Genomic DNA, 25,386 nt, shown 5'->3' on the forward strand with positions numbered 1-25,386 from the left:
AAAAAAAAAAAGAATAGATTGGATTTTATTTCTTCTTCAATGTGGAGATCCAGCATTCAGAATCTGAGCAATGTGGAAGACATGCTGTCCCCTGTGGAACATTCATTCCAGGTGTGGAACGACAGAAAATATTTCCCTAACAGGAAACCTGGTCATGAGATTATCTTACTCTCAAACTGGACAATGGGAAAACTCTCCTTGCCTCACTTGAATCTCATGTCTTTTCTCATAGGTATAGATCTCCCACATTTGTGGATAGGAATTTCTCTCACTTGATGAAATATCACGTGTGAACAACAGAAATCTGCCATCATCTTTTGGTATTGTAACTGGAAGAAATCAAAGACTTCTTCTAATCAGTCACCGAGTATCAAATAGTATTATCAGTAATTCTAAAGCAAGAAGGAAATCTATAACCCTAAATGTCTTAAAAAAGATAAAAATAAAAAATAAATGATTTAAGAGGGTGGCCGGTTAGCGCAGTCAGTTAGAGCACGGTGCTGGTAGCACCAAGGTTGCCGGTTCAATCCCCGCATGAGCCACTGTGAGCTGCGCCCTCCTTAAAAATAATAAAATTAAATGATTTAAGCATTCAACCTGAAAAGCTAGATGAAAAAGCACAGTAAATTACACATTAATAATGCACATGAAATGAGGCTCGAAGAAGTGAAGAGCTTCACCACATTCCTGGATAACATGAAGTCTTTTCTTACCATTTTCATCGATAAATTCGATGTAATTCCAAGCCCAAATTTCGCCACAAAGTTTCATAGGAAAATGTGACACTAAAATCATGGGCAAGATGAAAGGGATCAGAAGAGCCGAGACAATGTTAAGGCAGAACAATGTGGGAAGACCTACCAGACACCAGTGTATTTAAAGCTGTGTTGAGGCATCTGAACAGGGAGGGAGCATACAAAGAAACCAATGGCATAGAATAGAGAGGTCAGAAACATACTTACGTATTTATGGACACTTGATGTATTGCTGAGGTACCACTAGAAATCAGCAGGGGGAAAGAACTAAACAATGAATGAGGCTGACTTAATAAGTTAGCTATGGGGGAAAGTAAAAGTAGATATGTTGATACCCAACACAAAAGATTCTGGGTAAATTAAAGTTCTAAATGTGAAGAACAAAAATTTTAAACTTTAAAATGTAAGTGTCGGGAAGAGTTTCTTAAGCAAAACATAAAAAGCAGCAAACATGGAGGAGGACATTAAAATGTAAGTTTTTTGTACAACAGGATGCCATGAACCAAGGTAAAGGTAAGCGACACTAAGATACAGGTAGGAGATAATATTTGTTGTGAATGTAGCTGGCAAAGAATTAAGTACCGAGAATATATCCAGAACTTGAATAAGAACAAGGCAGTCCAGTGGGGAGATGAGTAAAGGAAACATGAAAAGCCAATTAACACAAAAATTCAGCCTCACCAGTAATGAGGGATGTGCAAATTAAAATGTACCCATCAGATTCAGCAGATTCGAGTAACACCAAGTGTTTGGTGAAGATGTGGCCTAACGGAAAACTTTGTTCACTACCTTTAGGAGAGCAAATTGGTAAAACCACTTAGGAGAGCAATTTGGTGATATGTAGCAATGTTAAAGATGTTGTTAGAACCCAACAATTCCACATCTAGATGTGTTCTATACAGGATCTTTTAAACAGGTACCCAAGAAGACAGGTAGAAGGAAGTTCATTGCATCTTTGTAATTGTGAAAAGTTGGAAACTTAAAATGTCTACTGACAGGAGAATGTTGTTGGCATATTCAAGCAGCAAAATAATACCTTAGCGCACTTAAAATCATGAACCATTATGTATCAGCACAGATAAATCTCCAAAATGGTGTTGAAGGCAAAAAAAGCTACTCGAATGGTATGTACATACTTAAACATCAAGTTCTTAAACATAAAGTTAAGAACGTGCAAAATAATGCTATTGGATTGAATTACATGAAACAGCTATTTTGTTGGTTAAAAAACAGCCGAATATCAGCATCTTTATTAAGTTCAACGTAATATTTGTGGATACGGTGTTGTGGACCTGGAATTCAGGATGGTATTATCTCCTTGGGGGTGATGGTGAGGATGGTGGTATTGAGCAGGGTACGTGGGGGAGCTTCAGCTTCAACTGTCATTATTTTGTGTCTTCCAAAAACTGTTGGAGAAAATATGGCAAATGTTACATATATTAATTAAAGCACTGTGCTGGGTACACACGGGTACACTCTTACTATGTTCCTGTATACATTGATGTTGAAAATATTTGATGATTTTTTTAAGCAAACCAGTGTTAGAGGTATAAAAATTGTAACCTCATGGCATTATAAAGAAGTATTCACAAAATGATGAAATCCTTTGCTGCTTACTTATCTGAACATAGCATTCATAAGGCTTTTAGTGTAAAATAAAAGGTTGAAAAGCATCTCCCCTCCCACGCCGGGCAGACACTTCCAATTTTATTTTGTTTTTGTAGCACTGCTAATCGTCATCATAAAAGCCATTCATTAAGTGCCTCTCTTTTGCTTGCTATTGTGTCTGGTGGTGGTCATCTCTCTGCCATTTTATATGAAATCTGGTGAAGAACATTGACATTCAACTTACTTTGATTTCTCTTCTTTTTTTCTTTTTTCTTTTTTGCTTTTTTTTTTTTACTTCTTGGATGCCAACAGAAATCTGCAAGCAGAATATGATCGTCTAAAGCAGCAGCATGAACACAAAGGCCTGTCTCCACTGCCGTCCCCTCCTGAAATGATGCCCACCTCTCCCCAGAGTCCCCGGGATGCTGAGCTCATTGCTGAGGCAAAGCTACTGCGTCAACACAAAGGCCGCCTAGAAGCCAGGATGCAAATCCTGGAAGACCACAATAAACAGCTGGAGTCCCAGTTACACAGGCTCAGGCAGCTGCTGGAGCAAGTGAGGCCCACATCTCTACCACGGGACATTTATAACAATTCATTTTTCCCTTCAACACAACTAAACAAAACGCAGAGTCCTTTTTAGAGGTGCAACAAGCATCAATTTGTTGAGTATCTCGTATGTGCCTAGCCTAGCAAAGTCTACATAACAAAGGCTATGAGTAGGAAAACTAGTGTGTTTACTAATAGTTGTTCAACATTGTTTCCTACACAAATATTTTGTATTGGACTGATTCAAAATTCATCTTTAAAATGTATCAGAAGGTTTCCATTCGTTTTCTAAAAGGGAAACTTTTACCTCTTAGAATGGAACTCTCTTTTTTGCAATTAGTCTTATTTTCTGGTAACCTTTTTTTTCTCTTTTTTCTTTTCTTTTTCTAATCCCTAAAATGTAATTTTTCAAACATCCATTGAAAACCTTGCGTTGTCGTAGGCCCTGCCCTACCTGCCCATGGTCCTGGCTTTCTGGGAATTTTAAATTTTGAGATATGTTCTTTCCATCTTGCTGCTTAATACTTCGCAAAAATATGAATTCTCCGCTATGTTTTTGTGGTCCCACATGGTTTCACCATCCCACATGACCTAAATCTTTCAGTTATTTGGTCTAATGATTTTATATATCTTACTCCACTGCAGCTGTAATTTGTTTCCCAAACATATAAGAGGGCACAATGCAAATACAAAGACAATATCTGTGGTTCTCATCAATAGTGAAATTTTTCAAATTTAACAATCTTTGGGAGGTTTCTAAGTAGGAAAGTTCATAATTTCTGAGTCCTGAGTGTCTATAGAATAGCTTTATACTTATATATTTGAGTGTTTACTATGAAGAATAATAATCTTGTTTTCTTCTGGATGCCTTAGCCCCAGGCAGAGGCCAAAGTGAATGGTACAACGGTCTCCTCTCCTTCTACCTCTCTTCAGAGGTCAGACAGCAGTCAGCCTATGCTGCTCCGGGTGGTTGGCAGTCAAACTTCAGAATCCATGGGTAAGTGTCTGTCTTAGCGCCTCCTGGATTTTGTTATCGCTCTCTCTTTTTTTTTTTGACCAAAAAAACTTGCTTTATTTCTGTGAGCCTTAGTTTCCCCATCTGTAAAATGGGAGATAATTCTAATTCTACCCCTATTTACAAAATTATACCTATACATACACACACAAACACATAATGTGTGTATCTGTGTATATAGGTGCATACATACGTACATACGTAATGTGTATATTATACACAGAGGGTGCCCCCAAAAATGTGTACAGATTTTTTTTATTAGTTTCAGGTGTACAAAACAATGTGATAGACAGTTATCATTTATATCCTGCACATAGTGACAACCCCCCACCCCCATCCACTACCCCTCTGACGTCGCACACAGCCATTACATTTCCACTGTCTCTATTCCTTATGCTGTACAGCCACTTCCTGGAAATATATATATATATAAAATTGTAGTTGACATTCATTATTGTTCAGCTTCAGCTTCAGGTGTACAGTGAGTGATCAGGCATCTACATCATCCCTGAGATGGACTCTGAAATGGGACAAAAGTGTCCATCGGATACCCTACAAAATCTTTACAACATTATTGATTACATTCCTCAAACTGCCTTTCGTATCCCCGTGGCCATCTTGTGGTTACTGACTGTGCTTTCTAATCCCCTCACCTTCCCCCTTATCCCCACCCCCCTCCCATCTAGCACCCCTCAGATTTTCCTCTATGTCTGTGAGACTGTTTCTGATTAGTTCATTCATTTATTCTTTTCTTTAGATTCCACATATAAGTGAGATCATGTGGTATTTGTGTTTCTCTGTCTGACTTATTTCACTTAGCATAATTATTATCTCTTAAGGTCTAGAAATGGTGAATTGTTTGCTCAGAGGTCCAAATCAACAGCTAAATTATCTAATATCAGTTCTGGACAAGGCATTGTCAGAAATGTGTTATTAGAGATACAAAGATGAGGGACATAGTCTTAGCCCTCAAAGGGCCAGCCATTCAATTTTTAAGAAGAAGGCAGTGTGGTATTATAGTTTCATTCATTTCTGGAGACTGGAGAAGGCTTTGAATTGATATTTGTGCAGAGTTCCAAAGGATGGAGTAGGAACCAACTATGCTTTGAGGAAGGAATACATAACCGAAGATGTAAACATGAGGCCCTGGGGCCAAAGATGGGAAAGAGACAATGGTCCAGTTAATAGAAAGATAGGGCCCAGCCAGGAGGTGGGGGAAATAAAGCTGCAGAGGAAGCTTCAGGTCACGTTATACTGATGGGAGTGTTGGTCCGACTCATTTTGGTCAGTGTCAGGGGACCACTATCAATCATATACCAAGTAAGAACTATCTGAAAAAGATACATTCTGGCAGCTGTATCTGGCCCAAAGTAAAACTTTTATAGGTAGAAAGCCCAGTTAGGAGAAGTTATAGGAGTTCTGAGGGCCTAAGCTTGAGGGAGATCAGTGATGGGATGGGAGGCGATGACTGTGAGACTCTTATTTGAAACTAGTGTATCCAGGCCCGGGGGACTGACTGACAAAATGTGAGGAAAAGAAATGAAGGGAGAGGATTTGGTCGGAAGAAGACAATGATCCTTTTGACTGTGACCATACTGTGTTTCAGGAACTGGCAGGTCTAAGTCATGTCCAGAAGGAAGTTAAAATACAGGTCTGTAACTGGTGTGAAACGGCACGCTGAAGAGATTGGAGAGTGAACTCCACAGAATTGATAGCTGACGTGCTGGAGATGAGATACTAGGTTGGTACAAAAGTAACTGCGGTTCTTGCAATTTTTTAACCTTTTAAACCACAGCTACTTTTGCACCAACCTAATACCGTGTTTCAGTGAAAATAAGACCTACCTGGACAATCAGCTCTAGTGCATCTTTAGGAGGAAAAATTAATATAAGGCCGGGTCTTATATTATAGTAAAATAAGGTTGTGTATTATATTTTATATTATATTGTATTATATTACATTATAAAGACCCGGTCTTATGTTGTAGTAAAATAAGACCGGGTCTTATATTAAATTTTGCTCCAAAAGACATATTAGAGCTGATTGTCCAGCTAGGTCTTATTTTCGGGGAACTACGGTATATAACAAAGGTGCTTGGATGCAGTGCCTTGGGGAAGACCTCCATGTGGATGATGTGGTGGTGAAGCAGTGGGGAACAGGGATAGGTCCAAGGAAGATGTGGGCAACAGGTCAAGTGTTGAAAAGAGTTCCAGGGAAGTGAAAATAAATCACAGCGAAAATCAATTACATTGGATTATTGGAAACGCATTAGCCACTTCTGAGAAAGCATTTTTAGCTAAGAGAAGGGAAGTTGGAAAATCTGTCTTTTCAGTGAAATAAAAGACCAGGTAATCTTGAAAATGAGTGCAGCTTAAGGAAAGTCAAGACATGTTTGGAACATTACCAAGTAACACTGAGGGCTTAGGTAAAAGATGACTATTGAGGAAATGGTCACCGTGGTCTGGTGTCTGCCAGTCTTCAGTAGTGTTTTCTGCCTAGCGCTCGGCTCTAAGCAAACGGGAGTTCATGAGGCATAAATGATAAAAGAAGGTCAAAAGGAGTAGAGCATTTTGCAGTGGTAATGAACCTACACTGGAAGTGGCCATGACAGAGGTTGCCAGCCATGTGCTTATTGGTTTTTCCCACTGTGCTAAGCTAGACAGTAGGTGGTTTTATGAAGGCCGCAAATCTTTGGTCCATCTTCTTTATTTCTCCTTCTCTCTTAAGGCTCAACATGAGTCAGCCCTATGCTCTATGCTTCCTTTTTCCCTGGGTCCTCAACCTGTTTCTGCTTGGCCCTCCTGATCTTACCTCACAGAAAGAAAGAGACCTGGGACTCCTTGAGCCCTCACGCTTAAAGCTCTGTAGCCCGGCATCATGGTGTGTTGAGGAGTTCATTTTATACTTAAGATCTTCCATGAGGGTAGACTATAGAGAGGCCAAATGCCTACCCAAAACTGACAGGATAAAAAGGAAGGGGCAAGGCTGTGAATGAGGTTCATGGTGGGAGATTAGGAAAATCCGAAAGTTGGGCATCATGGAAGTTAAAATACTACTTTCAAGCAATGCCTACATCGAAGATGTAGCTTCCCAGTGAGCTGTTGAAGATTGTACACGGAGGTCAGTGAGGGGTACGGTTCCTGGGGTTGATAAGGCCAGGGTTGCGGGGCTTGCCAACATGGTGGTGAGGTCCTTATGAATCAAGATAGATACTAAGGAAGGTGGATGAGGGCGCTGAGGAGATGAGCATTTCTGAGGAGGGAGAGAATGTGGTGGAAGCAAATCTGATGAACTTCAAGAACCGTGAGCCATGGGCAGAGGTATAGCCTCCAGAGATGTCAAACCTTGTAGAAAAGCCAGGTTTCGGTTCCTCTGTGAAGGGAGAGAAAAGGTTGTCATTGTTTTCCTGACTTTACCACACACACCTCAGTAATTTAGGGCAATCCCTGCATCAGATTCTTTCTCCACGTGAGATCTGAATATAGCTAATGCACTGTCGGGACTGCAAAAGATCACTCGGCATACGAAAAACTATCATATGCTTTTGAAAAGTCTGTGAATTCCCCCAAACAACTGACTTTCAGTACTTCTGCTGTTTCCTACTGCAGGGTTTTTCCTTTCTTTTTCAAGTAAGCGAAGCATGACGCTGAGTCGCATATTTTAGCAGTGAGATTCAGGGCCCTGAGTGCTTAGAAGCATTAATTATTGAGGCCCATCAACACTGGCAAAGAGGGAGAGTGCCCATCATAGCACCCAAAGTAAAGTACATACACATCAGGCTGTGGTCCCGGTGGTTTGTGGGGGAGAGAGAATTATGGCAGAACTGGATGCAAGGACAGAAATGCTGTATTCCAGTGGCTGAGATAGGCTAAGAGATATCTTGTTGATATAAATTGGACAGGCTCTGTTGTTAAGTTTGTTCTCTGAAAAAAAAGACTGAATTCAAAGGAGATTTTTTTTCCAATGTATAAGCCAATTTCATTTAAGAAGAAAAACCTGACCATCTCCTTGAAGAATGCACACAGGTATTTAAATAAGCACAGTGTGTATTCCTCGTCTTTGACAGTCTGAGATGTGAAAAGGCTGGGATTTGCTGAACCGTATTCTGGAGAGAGAGTTGCATTCTTTAAACATACAATCCCAGTGACATTTGTAAAATGAAGTATGGGTGAAGTCATACTAGGTGTTTTGAGGAGTGGAGTGCTTCCTCAAACCACGAAGTACTTATCACTGGTAAGTCTCTGTGTACCATGTGTGTTTATACATTTTATTTTTAACTGGCAGAGTGTCCTAATGGAAGCTTACATTCTATTGGAAAAGACAAAGAAATAGAAATTAACTAAGTTAAGTTTTTTTGGCTTTCATGAGCTACATACGCAGGAGCCTGTAAATTCCTAACAACTCCGTATGTCTCTCTAGCTTCTGATTTGGAACAATTTCAAATTTATGGCAGAATTGCACTTAATTCAACATTTTGCCACATTTTACTTTATTTATTTATAGTCACATCTATGTATATCTTGTTAACATCTTTATACTGTATATATATATATATATATTTATGTTGCATATTTTATTTATGTGTGTGTATAGTTTGTGGATTTGTTTTTCACTGACCCATTTAAGGATTATGTTTCCTACATAATGACACTTTACCCCTAAGTCCTTCAACATGTATCCAAGGTGAAAGATATTCTCTTACATAACTACAATAGAATGATCACACTCGGGAAATTGGCACTGATACAATACTGTTATCTAATGTATAATTTAAATTCAAAGAGCCCCAATTCTGCCACTAATTTCTTGATAGCTTTTGACCTTTTTTCATTCAGGATCCAACAAAGGGTCATGCTTTGTATTTACTTACCATGTCTCTTTAGTCTCCTTTAGTCTAGAATGATTCCCCAGCCTCTCTACATTTTTTCGTGACACTAACATTCTAGAAGAGGTGAGACTGACCAGTTGTTTTGTAGAACGTTCCTCAGTTTGGATTTGCCTGCTTGAGAACTCATAATTGGATTCAAGTGAAATATTTGATACCCAATTGCCACATAGGTGATGTTGTATCTTTCTCAGTCATCACCTGAAGGCTTTCCTGAGATTCTCGCTCTGTCCCCTTCACTCTCCCTGGGCACTCCTTCTATTCCTTGGCTTCTGCTATGTTGATGACCATAAATCCAAATTGCCAGACCTCTCTGTTGAGTGTCTTCTGGATAAAACCATGCATAAAAACGTAACCTAATCTGAAATCATGATCAACCTCCAGAATCTCTCTTCCAATTTAGGAAACTACACAAAGTCATTTCCCACATTTTCTCCCTTTACCTTCTTTTTATTTTTTTGCTTCCTTAAAGTGTAATTGATGAAAAACAAAAAAATTTTACACGATGAGCTTGGACCTATGTATACATCCCATGATACGATCACCAGAACCAGAGTACTAAACATATCTGTCACCTCGAAAACCAACCCTTTCCCTCCCTTCTATAGCCAAGTCCTCCTACCACCACTTGAACCATCAATGGCAGTCTCTCTTACCTCTCTTAAAAAGAGAAAAATTCTTCAATTCAGCTGCCTCTGCCCAAATGTAGCCTTTATCATGTGATCAACTAAATAGACAATATGAATTCTCTCCTAATTGGTTTCTCTGTTTTTGGTCCCTCTCCCTTTCCAAGCTATCTTCCAAATATTTCCAGTTATTCTCTTAACATTCAGATTACATATTATTCTTCGCCTTTAGTATTTTTGTGACTTCTGTTTGCCTACAGAATAAAGTCCGCACTCCTTGGCATGGTATTCAAAATCCACCGTCCTCTCCAGCCCAGATTTTTCCTACCTTCAAGCATGATCCTACTGTCTATTTGTAGACCCAGTGCTCGTCCACACGTATCATGCTGTTTCATTGATCTATGCTGTCAGTCATCTCTGACACAGTGTACACAGTGTTTTCTTAACCTAAAATATACCGTCCTTTGTTTTCACTCAATTAATCTTTTTGGGGAACTTCATCATGCGTTATACAGCTTAATCATGCATTCTATCTTGTTTTATGTATATATTCTGTTTTGTAGTTAGTTATTAGCATTTGTTTCTAGAACTTAAGCTCCTTAAGAGCTTTTTGAGTGACTATTTTAGAAATCAAGCACAATACATTCTTGTGGAGATATGGAACAATCCACACACTTAAGAAATTTAGCTGGAAGCTCTGGTTCAAGATAGCAACATAAGAGGATCCTGAACTCAGCTCACCTCCTCCCATAGACACACTGGATCTACAGCTACATACAAAACAATTCCCTCTGATAGAAATTCAGGAACTAGTTGAGTGACTCCTACAACATTGGGCAAAGGAGCAAAAAACCTACATCAAAATGGGTAGGAGAGGCTGAGACACAATCTTGCTGTAAACCCCACCCTTGGCATGGCAACACACAACCAGGAAGAAACTCCAAGCTTCTCTCTAAGGAATGAAAGGTTTGAACCCCAATGTTTAGACTTCCATCTGAAAGATGAGGCCCCAAAACATCTAGCTTTGGAGTCAACGGGGCTTGATCCAAGAGATCCACAAAGTGATAGTCTAAGAGACAGTTCTTAAAGGGCTGACATGGACTTACCATGGGACTCACCATGGCGAACTCCCCAAGGTAGCGGCAGCAGACTGAAATACGGCCACTCTTCCTATGAAAGAGGGCTGTTTGTTTATCTTAAAAGCTTCCGCCTGAGGAGCAGGCTTCTAGTTGAACACATATGTAGGGGCTGACTACAGTACTCTCCGGAGATGGGGAGGCCAGTGGGAGCCATCTTCCTGCTCTCCTGCCTTGCTTCAGGTCACTGGTTATTGACTAGAAAGGAGCTTGGGCACACATCCAGTGCTCAGGTTTTTGTGGCTGCCACCCAGAGGACACATCCCTTGTTAAGCTGGTTCTGGTGGCCATCAGGGCTTGCATTTATGGGTTCAATGGGATTGGTGGCAAATGACAATTTTTAAATGGCTATCCCTCCAGGGCTCAGTGTAGAGGAAGCAGACAGAAACTCACATTTCCCAGTCTTTCCCTAAAAGAGGTATATTTACATACTTTAAAAGCTGCTGCCCGAATGTTGGGCTTTTAATCACCCGGCATCTAGGTACTGACTGAGATACTCCACTTTGGGACACTGACAGATCTTGGCACACTCTCAGTTACTGGGAACTACTGAGAATGAAGAAGGCAGCTTGGACTTTTACAGAGGTTTGAGAGACAACGAAGAGCTAGGGCAAAGTTGAAAGATAAGGTTCATCTCCTACGTGAGACCATTCCTGTAAGAATAGGGGAGGCGGCTTTTTTATCTAATGCATAGAAACCAACAGAGAAAATGAAGAAATAGGAAATAACGTTCCAAATGAAAGAACAAGGTAAAACCTCAAAAAAGACCTTACGTGATTTTCCCAATACAGAGCTCAAAATAATGCTTATAAAGATTCCCGTTGAGATCAGGAGAGCAATGCATGACTAAAGTGAAACTTTCAGTAAAGAGATAGAAAAATATAAGCAAGTATCAAGTGTATCAACAGAAGACTAGATGAATAGAAGAAGGGATCAGCAAACTTAAAGACAGGGCAGTGGTATTCATCCATCATAGGAGGAAAAAAAGAGTAACACTAGCTTAAGGGACTTTTGGGGATACCAGCAAGCCAACAATTACTCATATTATGAGGGTCCTAGAAGAAGAAGAAAGAGAGAAAGGAGCAGAAAACTTTCCTAACCTGAGGAAGGAAACAAATATCCAGATCCTGGAGCCCGGAGAGTTCTGAATTAAGGGACCCACGTGGCCAAAACTTAGAGACAAGGAGAGAATCTTAAAAGGCAGCAAGAGCGAAATAACTTGTTACGTACAGGGGATCCCCCATAAGACCATCAGCAATATTTTTTGCAGAAACTTTGCAGGCCAGAAGGGAGTCTCGTGATATATTAATCTAGTATGAAGGTTAACAGACAAAAGAAGTAAAGATAATTATAATTACAATACTTGGTTAGTAAATATACAAAATCCAAAGCTGTGAAATCTAAAACATTGCAGGGGGAGTGTAAAAATGTAGAGCTTTAGAATGCGTTTGAACTTAGTTGTTATTAACTTAAAATAGACTTGTTATAAATATGTTCTATGTAAACCTCATGGTAACCACCAAGGAAAAACCTATAGTAGATACACAAAAGATAAAGAAAAAGGAATTTAAGCATACCACTACAGAGAATCATCAAACCACAAAGGGAAGTGAACAAGAAAGTAACAGAGGAACTGCAAAATATTCAGAAAACAGTTTTTAAACTGGCAATAAGTATATAACTATCAAAAGTTTCTTTAAATGTAATTAGACTACATTCTGCAATCAAAAGACAGAGTGGCTGAATGGATTAAAAATGAAAGACCCAACCATATTTTGCCTACAAGAAATTTACTTCAGGTGTAAGGACATACAGGGAATGAAAGTGAACAGATAGAAAAAGATAGTCCTTGTAAATGGAAGCCAAAGGAAAACTGGGGTAGCTATACTTATATCAGACAAAATAGACTTTAAAACAAAGACAATAATGAGAGACAAAGACATAATGGGATCAATCCAAAAAGAGGTTAAAACATTTATAAATATTTATGTACCCAACATAGGACTACCTAAGTATATAAAGCAAATATTAACAGACCTAAAGGAAGAAGCAACAACACAATAACAGTAGGGGACTTTAATAACCCCACTTTTATCAATGGGTAAGATGATCCAGACAGAAAACCAATAAGGAAATACTGGCCTTAAACAACACGTTAGACAAAAATGAACTTAGCAAAAATATATACAGAGGGTGCCAAAAAAATATATACACATTTTAAGAAAGGATAAAAACTGTATTAAAATTGTAATACTCAATATATGCCCATAACAAAAGATGAATACAAGTTACATTTGTCTTCTGCAATTACAAGAGGTGCTCAGAGTGGTTCTCATCAGTGTAATTTTAATACAGTTTTTCCCTTTCTTAAAATGTGTATACATTTTTTTGCCACCCTCTATATATACACAGCAATTAGTCCAAAAGCAACACAGTATACCTTATCACATGCACATGGAATGTTCTCCAGATTGATCATGTTAGGCCACAAAACAAGTCTTAACAATTCTAGATAATTAAAATAATCATTTCTGGCCACAATGGTGTGAAACTAGAAATTACAAGAAGAAAACTGGAAAATTCACAAATATGTGGAGGTTAACAACATGCTACTGAACAACCAATGGGGGGTCAAGGAACAAATCAAAAGAGAAATTTAAAAAATGCTTTGAGATAAATGAAAATCTAAGCACAACATACCAAAATTTATGGGATACAGCAAAAGCAGTTCTAAGAGGGAAGTTCATATAATAAATGCCTACATTAAGAAACAAGAAAAATCTCAAATCACCAACCTAATTTTCCATCTCGAGAAACTACAAAAGGAAGATCTAATGATGTCCAAAGTAGACATCAAAGCAGAAATAAGGAAACAGAGTCCAAAAAGAGAATAGAAAAGATCAATGAAATTAAGTGTTTTTTTGAAAAGATAAATAGAATAGACAAACTTTTGGCTAAAATCACCAAGAAAAAAGGGAAGACTTAAAATCAGAAATCAAAGAGGAGATGTTACAAGGGATCCCAAAGAAATAAAAGGGATAATACCGTGTTTCCCCGAAAATAAGACCTAGCTGGACAATCAGCTCTAAGGCATCTTTTGGAGCAAAAATTCATATAAGATTCAGTCTTATTTTACTATAAGACCGGGATAGAATAGAATAGAATAGAAGAATATCGAATCCTGGGCTTATATTAATTTTGCTCCAAAAGATGCATTAGAGCTGATTGTCCGACTAGGTCTTATTTTTGGGGAAACACGGTAAGACCCAGTCTTTTATAGTAAAATAAGACCAAGTCTTACATTAATTTTTGCTCCAAAAGAGCTGATTGTCTGGCTAGGTCTTATTTTTGGGGAAACACTGTAAGAGACATCTGTGAACAACTATACACCATCTAATTGGACAACTAGAACAAATGGATACATTTCTAGAAACATTCAACCTACCAAGACTGAAAAATGAAAAAATAGAAAATCTGAATAGACCAGTTACTAATGAAGAGATTGAATCAGTAATCATAAAGCTCCCAATACACAAAAGTCCGGGACCAGATGGCTTCACTGGTGAATTCTACCAAACATTTGAAGAAGAATTAATAGCAGCCCTTCTCAAACTCTTCTCAGAAATAGAAGAGGAAGGAACACTTCCAAATTCATTTTATAACCAGCATTACCCTGACATCAAAACGAGTCAAGGATGCTACAAGAAAAGAAAAATACAGGCCAATGTTCCTGATGAACATAGATTCCAAAATCACCACAAATATTAGCAAATCAAATTCAACGATACATTAAAAGGATTATATACCCTGACCAAGTGGGATTTATTCCAGGGATTCAAGGATGGTTTGATATCTGCAAATCAATCAGTATGACACACCACATTAACACAAAGAAGAATAAAAGTGATATGGTCATCTCAATAGATGACAAAATTCAACATCCATTCATGATAAAAACTCAACAAAGTAGGCATAGAAGGAACATTCATTAACATAATAGAGGCCATATATAACAAGACCACAGCTAACATCATGCTCAACAGTGAAAAACTGAAAGCTTTTCCTCTAAGATCAGGAAAAAGGATAGGATGTGCACTCTCACCACTTTTATTCAACATAGTACTTGAAGTTCTAGCCAGAGCAATTATGCTAGAAAAAGAAATAAAATAATATTGAATGTCAACTGTAATTGAAAGCCTTAATTTTTTTTTTAAGACAAAAGAAAAAGAAATAAAAGACATCCATATAAGAAAGGAAGAAGTAAAATTCTCTCTTTTACAGAAGACATGATATTATATATAGAAAACCCTGGAGACTACCATAAAACTCTTAGAACTCGAATTCAGTAAAGTTGCAGGATACAAAATCAATATACAGAAATCTGTCACATTTCTATACACTAATGAACTATCAAGAAGGGAAATTAAGAAAATAATCCCAGCTACAATTGCATCAAAAAAATAAAATACCAAGGAATAAATTTAACTACGGTGGTGAAAGACCTATATATTGAAAACTAAGATATTAGCGAAAAAAGCTTAAGAAGACACAAATGAATGGAAAGACATTTTGTACTCATGGATTGGAAGAATTAATATTGTTAAAATGTCCATACTATCCAAAGCAACCTATAGAGTCAATGTAATCTCTATCATATTTCTAATGGCAATTTTCACAGAAATAGAACAAATACTCCTATAATTTGTATGAAACCACAAAAGACCCCGAACAGCCAAAGCAATATTAAGACCAAACCTGGAGGTATCATGCTTCCCGATTTCAAACCATGTTACAGAGCCATAGTATTCAAAACAATATGGTACTGGCATAAAAACAGCCTCATAGAGGGGGCCGGCCTGGTGGCTCAGGCAGTTGGAGCTCCGTGCTCCTAACTCTGAAGGCTGCTGGTTCGATTCCCACATGGACCAGTGGGCTCTCAAACACAAGGTTGCCGATACAACTCCTCGAGTCCCGCAAGTGATGGTGGGCTCCGCCCCCTGCAACTAAGATTGAATACGGCACCTTGAGCTGAGCTGTCTTACGGATGGCTCAGTTGGTTGGAGCGCGTCCTCTCAACCACAAGGTTGCCGGTATGACTCCCGCGAGGGATGGTGGGCTACGCCCCCTGCAACTAGCAATGGCAACTGGACCTGGAGTTGAGCTGCGCCCTCCACAACTAAGACTGAAAGGACAGCTTGAAGCTGAATGGCACCCTTCACAACTAAGATTGAAAAAGGACAACAACTTGACTTGGAAAAAAGTCCTGGAAGTACACACTGTTCCCCAATAAAGTCCTGTTCCCCTTCCCCAATAAAATCTTTAAAAAAAAAAAAAAAGAAAAGAAAAGAAAGAAAAACAGCCTCATAGAGTCCCGGAACAGAATAGAGAGCCCAGAAATAAATGCATGCATATACAGTCCATTTATTTACAACAAAGGAGTCAAGAATATACAACGGGAAAAGGATAGTCTCGCAGACAATAGTTTAGTGGTTACCAGAGGGTAAGGGGGGTGGGGGGTGGAAGATGAGGGTAAAGGGGGATCAAATATATGGTGATGGAAGGAGAACTGACTCTGGGTGGTGAACACACAATGGGATTTCTCCATGATGTAATACAGAATTGTACACCTGAAATCTATGTAATTTTACTAACAATTGTCACCCAAATAAATTTAAATAAATAAAATAAGAAAAGGATAGTGTCTTCAGTCAGTGGTGTTGGGAACACTGGATGTCCACATGGAAAAGAATGTAACTGGACCACTATTGTATATCGTACAGGAAAATCAACTCAAAATGAATTAAAGGCTTGAGTGCAAGACCTGAAACAATAAAACCCCTAGAAGAAAACGTAGGCAATAAGCTCCTTGACATCTGTCTTGGCGATGAGTGTTTGGAGTTGACATCAAAAGCAAAGGCAACAAAAGCAAAAATAAACAAGTGTGACTACGTCAAATAAAAGTCTCTGTACTGCAAAGGAAACCATCAAAATAGAAAGGCTACCTATGAAATAGAAGAAAGTATTTGCAAATCATATATCTGATAATAGGTCAATACTGAAAATAAAGAACTCACACAACTCAATAGTAAAAAAGCTGAATAAAAATTGCACAAAAGATCTGAATAGACATTTTCCCAAAGAAGCAGTACAGGTGTCCAACAGGTACATGAAAAGCTGCTTTTGACATCACTAATCATCAGGGAAATGCAAATCAAAAGTCCAATGAGATAATACCTCACACCTGTCAGAATGGCTATTATCAAAGAGACAAGAAATAAGTGTTGACAAGATTGTAGAGGAAAGGGAACACTTGTGTACTGTTAGTGAGAATGTAAATTTGTGCAGCCACTATAGAAAATAGTATGAAGATTCCTCAAAAACTTAAAAATAGAACTACCATATGATCCCGTAATTCCAGTCTGGGTGTTTATCTGAAGGAAACAGAATCACTATTTCAAAAAGATACCTGCACCCCCATGTTCATTGCAGCATTATTTCCAATAGCCAAGACATGGAATCAACCTGTTTCCATCGATGGAGGAATGGATAAAGAAAATGTGATATATACACACACATACATACATAAAGACAATGGAATATTATTCCGCCATAAAAGAATGAAATCCTGCTATTTGAGACAACATGGATGGACCTTAAGGGCAGTATGCTAAGTGAAGTAAGTCAGATGGAGAAAGAGAAGTAGTATATAATCTTACTTATATGTGAAATCTAATCAAACCAAATTCATAGATATAGAAAACAGATGGGTGGTTGCCTGAGGTTGGGGGCGAGGGGGCGCAAATTGGGTGAAGGTGCTCAAAAAGTACAGACTTGCAGTTGTAAGATAAACATGTCCTGCGGATGTAATGCACATCATGAGACTATAGTTAACAGTACTGTATTATATCTGAAAGTTGCTAAAAGAGTGAATCTTAAAAGTTGTCATCACAAGAAAAAAATGTGTAACTGTTTGGTGAAGAACATTGACTGACTGTGGTAATCAATAGCAATTCATGATATTCAAATCATTATGTTGTACACCTACAACTCATACAATGTTATATGTCAATTATATCATTAAAAATAAATTAATAAGAATATTAACTACTAATTTTCATCTTTCGCCACCATCCAATACTGGCTGGCTAATAATTAATAATCAGTGTCATCATTGTAGATCATAATATTTTAAAGAACTTCTATACAGCATTGTTACATAAAATTGAAACCATCTACCCCAAACATAATTTTAAAAAGTAACTGAAGCTAATGTCAGGTACTGGATAAATCATGATTTTTATTAGGAAAACCTAGAGAAAGGCAGGAAAGACATAAGTCATGAGGTAATCACACATCAAGTTGGAAATTGGTGAAAAACATGTGATTTAAGTAATCCAAAGAAAAATAATGATGGGCATATTTTCTTATACACAGCCTCCTTTTTAAAAGAAAAGAATTTTGTAGTACATAGCTCCCTTTTGTATAAAGAGAAAATAGTTTGCTTAGGTGTAAGCAAAATCACAAGAATAAAGTTTCTAGTGTCCCTTCTGCCTAGGCTGCATAGTTCTAGCTAACGTCCCTTTTTTAAGCAAGTAGGAAAATTCTCATTTGAATTGAGGGAAGGGAAGTGAGTCAGATGGGATAGCATCCCTTCAAGAAAGCCTAAAATCATGGCGAGTTTCAGAAGACTTTAAAGAATATCTTGCCCATCGCAAATCATTCCATTTCTTTTTTCACAGATTAAATTGAGTCATTTCACTTTTTTCTTCACTTCTGCAGTGTCTATCATGTTATGCTGACATATTTTAACTTTGTTCTTTCCTTATTTTGAAACATTCACTTCTTGAATGTTTCAGTCATTTTTTTGGACCAACTTCAGACAAGCCATGAGAGCTATAGCTAATAATTGGGAGGATTTTTATGCATGTTTGTGGGAATCACCTTGGAGTAGAATCAAACTGAAGTATTAATGCTAAAGAATTGCCTTTAACTAAGTTTGCAATCCCTTGACAATTAGCAATATACTGTTTTAGCGGGCAGTGAATCAGTGGAATAGGATGAGGGCTGGCCAAGTTCCTAGGGTACACAGTTGGGACTCAATAAGTATTTTGAATAAATGATTTGTGTGTGTGTGTGTGTGTGTGTGTGTGTGTGTGTGTGTGTGTGTGTGTGTGGAGAGGTGTGTGGTCACAGGTATCGTTACTCAGTAACATTTTTGGGTTGCCCATTATATTGTAACTACATATCAGTGTATGATCCATAAGTATTGGATTCTTGCTGGTTTGATGTCTTAAAACAGATGTTGCTGTGTAACAAAAATAATCACAAAATTCTCAGGTTACATATTTCTCATTCATGTGTCTGTTGGTTGGCTGGAGTTTAGATGGAGCTCAGCTAGCCTGGACTCCAGGTTGTGGTGGGGTTCGTCTGTTCCACATGTCTCTCCTCCTCCTTGGATTAGCAGGCTAACTCGGCCATGTGCTCCCTATGGCACATAAGCACAAGAGGGCAAGCCCAGCCATCCAAGGTCATTACGAGCCTCTACTTAGGCCATTTATGCTAACATGCCATTGCTCAAAGCAGGTCACACGACCAAGTCCAAATTCCTAGGCCAGGGAAGGACTCCCCCTCCAAGTCTTGGCCACTCTGCTCTGGGTACACTGACCTTGCTGTTCTTTGAGGAAGCCAATCACACTTGCCTCTCCAACTCTGCATTTGCTCTTCCCTCTAATATGTTCTTCCCTCCACTATCGACATGGTTCCCACCCTTAGGTCCTTAAGGTTTTTGCTCAACTGCACCTCCTCGATGAGGGCTTCCAAGACTCCCCTTTCTGAAGATTCTTTCTCACTGCCCCTCGTCACCCCTCTCTTCTGAATGTTTACCACCACCTGACATACCTTTACAATTTACTTGTGTATCTGTTTGGCCTGTGTGCCTGCATAAGAATGTCAGTTCTGTGGAGACAGGGCTTTTGGGTTGTTTATTGCTGTAACCCAGCGCTGAGAACAGTGCCTGGCATATAGTTGACTTTTTTTAAGACATTTAAAATCTGGCTCAGTATTGAATCGTCCCATGATATTACTGTAATTTCAGGCATCATGTAGCTGTTTTAACTTTTCCAGTATAATTTGACACAGAAAATACCAGGCATTAAGCATTTTTCAGTGTTGATTCACCTCTACTCATGCATACATGTGATAAATCTGATTTTGATTCTTAAAAGAAGATTAGTTAAACCCAAAGGATTTTTTTACTTGCTGAGACAATCTTGAGAAAAGAAGAAGACAAGATTATATTTTACGTGTGTATGTGTGAACTAGGATGTAATAGGCACTCAAAAATGTTTGAATGGATGCATTTATCGTTGCCGTGAAAGTTTTCCATTAAAATATATAAGCCAAGTTTACATTTGTACTTGCACAGTTATATTTGAGACTTACAGAGGATGGTTTATGTGTAAACATGGACTTGGCTGACATCGTTAGGTTTATACTTTATAATTTGATCCTAGAAATAATTCAGGGAGAGGAATGCCAGTCACTTCATTGAACAGGACCTGAATCTTAACACAGTACAATTGAGTTCCTGAGCTCTGGTATAATGTAATTAAACTGTCAGAAATAATAATACATTGCTCATAAGTGTCTCTGTTGGTTCGGATTTATTCTATAAGGCATACTACCACTAAAGTGGACTTGGTGCCATGAAAAATGCCTCGTGTTCCCCAGTTGGGCAAAAATTGGCATTGGTAATGGAACAAAAAGAGGGAATGAACCCTGCAGTTTCGGGGTCCTGTTCCTCCTGGCAGTGAGTATTTCATCCATTCCATCCTCACCAGCTAATGGTAGTTTAAACTCATAGGAAAAAAGAAAGTAAAGATGCTGAGTTTCATTTTTTTTAATTTCCAAAGGCATAAGTATAAGCCAGGAAGGAGTGTGGGGAGGGAAGATAGATAGATAGATAGATAGACAGACAGACAGACAGACAGACAGACAGACAGATATTGTAAATTCCTTTTCCACCTCGTGGCCTTAATTCTTCAGCATTCATTTCCTGTCCTTAGTATTTCCGAGAGGTTTCCTATGATATGCTACCATGAGACTCACAGAAGCAGAGGTTTTCTGTCTACCCCAGGTCCTCAGCCCTCCATTCTAATAATGGTATGCAGCCTCACGTCCACCTAGGATATGATTTTGTCTTAATAGTGAGTATTGCCAAGGTTTCATTAAGCTTGTCCTTAAAAAACATGGGTGAAAACTTATTAATAAATGCAGGATTATAATCAGAGATGAAAATCCAACTGCCATAGACCAAAGGAAATGACAAGCGTATGTAAGTCATTAAATCACCGGCTCTCCAGTCATGTCCAAAGCAGATGTGAACCTGAGTTTGTCCTTAAGTATGTTCATTATTGTTGATTTGCTGAAGCAAGGTCTTTTAGATGGAAGCGACAATGTGCTGAACAAATTGAAATTGAAAAGAGGTGATTCTCACTATTAGAAGATTGAATGTTATGAAAAATTAGTTTCCAGGGACTGTCGAAGTTCAAAATAATTTCATTTGCACTTAAGAAATTTCTCCCTTACTGAAATGCTATTTAAGGTGTATTTTTTTTTGTCAGCAAAGATACAAAATGTCAATCTCATTCTGTCACTGTTTTTTGTTTGTTTGTTTTTAATTTATTGGGGTGACAATTGTTAGTAAAATTACATAGATTTCAGGTGTACAATTCTGTATCACATCATCTATAAATTACATTATGTGTTCACCACCCAGAGTCAGTTCTCCTTCTAAGGTGTATTTTTTTAACAGAGACAAAACCTATAAGATCAACAAAACCTACAAGGAGACTCCCATTCCCAGATGAAGACCATCCATCCCTAAATTCCGTTCCTACCAAAATCATCATTCTCTCCTCACAAATTCTCAAAAATTAAAGTAATATTTCCCCTTATTAGCCTCCAAAAACATTATTATGATAAAGTAGTCCCATGTAACAAAGAGTAAAGGAATGTGACTCCCCAGTGGACCCCATCTCCATAGTCCTTAGAACATGAATATTTCATCACCTATACAGGTCACATACAACTTCTATTTCTCCCTATTATATTGGACCTTAAAGACACTTGAGTTTTGTTTGTATTTTTGGTGAAATGTCAAAGGAAAGAGTGGGAAAAATACCTCAGTGTCTCCACTCCATTTTTACTTTCATAAATGCAAAATGTCACAGCCCTATTTTCTGATGTGTTGCTTTGCAAATGTCTTTTTCAGTAATAATTTTTTAATACAAAGAAAAATGTTTCTCATTGGTTCATAGGGCATAAGAAACTTATGTCAACTTTAGCTTAATTTCTAAATACATACACAGTTTTCTTCTCCAAAGATAATGACACACAAATCCCTGCACGGAATTCTTCCCTTTAAGGAGTTGCTCCCTAATTATTAAGCTTGAAGAGTTATTTTTATTTACGTTATTTACGAGCAAGTGGAAATGAATTTATCATGGATTTTTAAATGTAATTGTGGACCCTGTCTCTAGTACCTCTAATTTTTTCCTTAAGTGTAATTTGCCATTATTTGTGTTTGCTTTCATTAAGGTGAGGAAGATCTTCTCAGTCCTCCCCAGGACACAAGCACAGGGTTAGAGGAAGTGATGGAGCAACTCAACAACTCCTTCCCTAGTTCGAGAGGTAAGCTCCGCTACCGAGAAGTAACTCGGACTTACTAGAGTTAGGCCACTCATTTTCATACCCAGCTAGTTTGTATTTTCCATGTTTCAATAACCACATGCTGACAGAATGCCAATTTGGGATCATTCTGAGAAGATTTGATGTTTAAATGTGATTTTCTGGTTTGGATGAATGAATTTTCTGGCCTTGGATGCTGGTTGAGTTCGAATACCTGTGTAATCAAGATGTTTCTAGAAATAAGCATAGTAACTTACATTTCTAAAGTATTTTACTTGCTTTGCTCTTGAGTCTGAAGAATTCGTTATGAGATAGCTTTTACTTAAGAGGAATTATGATGTGATTTTTACAGACAACGAAATGAATGCCCTGATGGTGTTTCTGCCAGGGACAGTTACTGCCCGATATAGCGAGGTCCAGGACATGCATAGTGTGGGTGGGAGGGAGACTCTGACTTGCAATCTGATCTGATACCCTTCACATTTAAAAATGGAATTATCCCATCATTGAAATACAGGCACAATTAGATCTTTATATACTAGTCTGTTAAATTTTTGACTTCCGTAGATAGACTACAATCTTCACAAAGACATTAATCTTATGAACGCCTTTATTTCTCCCCATCATTTGGACCTTGTGTACTTTGCCCCTCCTACAAAACCCCACCAAATTTTCCCACCAGCCAATATGAGCTTCAGATGTTTTGCCTTATCCAAGAGGTACTGTGCCGCTGTTGTTAATGTTTTGGAGTTTTTATTTAAGTTAATTGCCCTGACATAAAACAAAGTCACTGACCCACTTCCCTTCGGTGAATAGAAAGAATGGCCGCAAGCACCTGTTTGCAAACAGAGGACAGCCTAGAGAAGCCAAAGAGGGAAAACACACGGCTTTGTGGCCGGTGATTGGGCCTCCTCATGGGCAGCCCTGGAGGGAAGGGCCGCTGAGAATCTGGCTATTTGTTCCTCTCCAGAAGGGCAATGAGGAGGGTGGTTTGAGCCGGCTGTTTTGCCTGTCTTTTTGTTCAGTGTCAGTTAACAATGGCCATTTCCTAGCTATTTGATGTATGAGTAAATGTTGTGCAGTGCACATTAAAAGCATTAATGTTCTTGTAGAGTGTTGCTAAGGAACCATCAAGGGAAGTTCATTTTAAATGTCTGCAGCAGCCATCTTTGCACCACTGAGCACCTCTGAGGTGTTGATTCTAACAGATAAAAATCTTATCTGTCTTCTACCCACCCTCCGCCCTACACCCCACACCCACCACCTGCATCCCCATAAGGGCTGTCTTAGCTGTCTCCTCTTCCTAGATGCTTTGATTTATCATGAGAAGATCATATGCCTATTTGCCAGAAATCACATGCTTTCACTTTTAACCTGTCAGTGGAGGGTTAGGGATGCAAAGAAGAAATGCCAGGTTCCTTGCCTTCGAGGTGTGTACAGTCAGTCGTGGATATAGACTTCCAAAGACGTTCAAATCACAGTACAGTCATGTTATTGCTGTAATGGAGATGGGGACGACACAAATGAATCCTAGAAGCATGCTTTTAGATAAATAGGGGGTTAGCCACAGGCCAAACAAGTGTATTCTACACAATCACGCAGCTACTAGTAGGGCCAGGACTTTGAGGCCCACATATAGCACACATTTCATTGACTCCAAGCCTTGAAGGTCACGGACACTGTCTCATCCCAACCCCTTGAACTGTGGGAAGCTCTGTGGGAAGTGAGTGGCTACTTGTTGGTGCCTGGGCATTTCTTTCACATCTAAACAACTGGAGTGGAACAGAGAAGAGGCTACAACAGGGCTCGTGGCTCTGCTTCCCCCCAGGCAGCCTTTTTGTACTGGGCCTCTGGTCCATCCTGATTGTCTTGAAGGTGAAATCTGTTGCACCCTCTCTCTGCATCCCCTTTTTAGAGTCCTTGAAGCTAGACACCTCATGGGTATGAAAGTAGCCGCCTGCAAGACTAGAAACATGCTTCCTCTGATACAGTATTTGGCAGTTAGCATCTCTGATGCTACTTGGATGATACCGATTTACTTACTTCTGTGGAAACTTGGGAAACTATTCAGGCTGCCTGCATCGTGTTTACGAAATTAGTGCTTATGGAAGCAGTATCGTCCCCTGAGTGGTAATTTGAGTTCTGAAATAGGGGATAAGGAGGCTTTATGTGATACCAATTCCAGTAACTAAGTTCCTGCTTATTCAGTAGTAGTACCGTGGTGGCCTGAGAATTAAAATCATTTTCCTGAAGAAAACACAGTAAGAGAAATATATCACAAGAGAGGAGATAAGTTGCTAGAGCTGCCTGATCTTTCTGTGATGCTATGACCTTGACATCTTTTCTTTTCTTGCTACTTCCTGCCAAATTAGGCCTTATTATTACACCTTTTTATGATTCTGCACCCAATTCCAATGTGTGGGGGTTTTCCCCACACCAGCAAGCAATTCTTGGACAACAGCTGGGAATCGTACCCATTCCACTAAATTCTGACACTGTCCACCTGGAGATAGCATCAGATCCCACAGCTTAAGGACTCAGCCCACAAGACTGTCCCCAACTTCAGGTGCTATTCTCAAGTCTAGGTTGTCACCTGTGCTTCTGACCCACTAGCTGTGATTGGAGGTTCGAATGACCCTGTCCTTTGGGTTAGATGAACTTTGTAGAGTGGGTCACAGAACTCAGGAAACAGTTTACATACTAGTTACCTGTGTATTATAAAAGGATATATATAACTCAGGAATAGCCAGAAGGAAGAGACGCACAGGGGAGTGTGTGGGGAAGGGGAACATAGCTTCTGTGGAGCGCCACTCGCCACAAATCCCCGTGGGTTCACTAATCCAAAAGCTCTCCGAACCCCCTCCGTTTGGGTTTTTATGGAGGCGTCATCACATAGATAGGCATGATTGGTGAACTCACTGGCTACTGGTGTTTGAACTCGGCCTTCAGTCCCTCTCCTAGCCCTGGAGGTCTGGGTGTGAGGACAAAGTTCCAACCCTCTAATCCCATAGTTGGCTCCACTGGCAACCAGCCCCCATCTTTAGGTGCTCATTAACATAACAAAAGTCACCTTGATGCCTCTCATCACAGGAAAGGACAAAAAAACCAAATACCGTATTTTGCC

At 39.0% G+C, this 25,386-nt stretch overlaps 1 protein-coding gene across 12 annotated transcripts in view; it reads left to right on the forward strand.

Annotated features, from left to right (window-relative positions):
* The window catches only part of DMD (dystrophin), a 2,143,628-nt gene that overhangs the window by 2,105,375 nt on the left and 12,867 nt on the right, over positions 1-25,386 (forward strand). For all 12 annotated transcript variants that reach the window (XM_033109718.1, XM_033109734.1, XM_033109713.1 and 9 more), the window contains 3 exons: positions 2,676-2,919; positions 3,786-3,909; positions 22,173-22,265. In XM_033109718.1, the coding sequence (XP_032965609.1) occupies positions 2,676-2,919; positions 3,786-3,909; positions 22,173-22,265 (461 nt within the window). The remainder of the gene's footprint in view (positions 1-2,675; positions 2,920-3,785; positions 3,910-22,172; positions 22,266-25,386) is intronic.

This window comes from Rhinolophus ferrumequinum, chromosome X (genome assembly GCF_004115265.2).
Source record: "Rhinolophus ferrumequinum isolate MPI-CBG mRhiFer1 chromosome X, mRhiFer1_v1.p, whole genome shotgun sequence".
Taxonomy (NCBI): Eukaryota; Metazoa; Chordata; class Mammalia; order Chiroptera; family Rhinolophidae; genus Rhinolophus; species Rhinolophus ferrumequinum.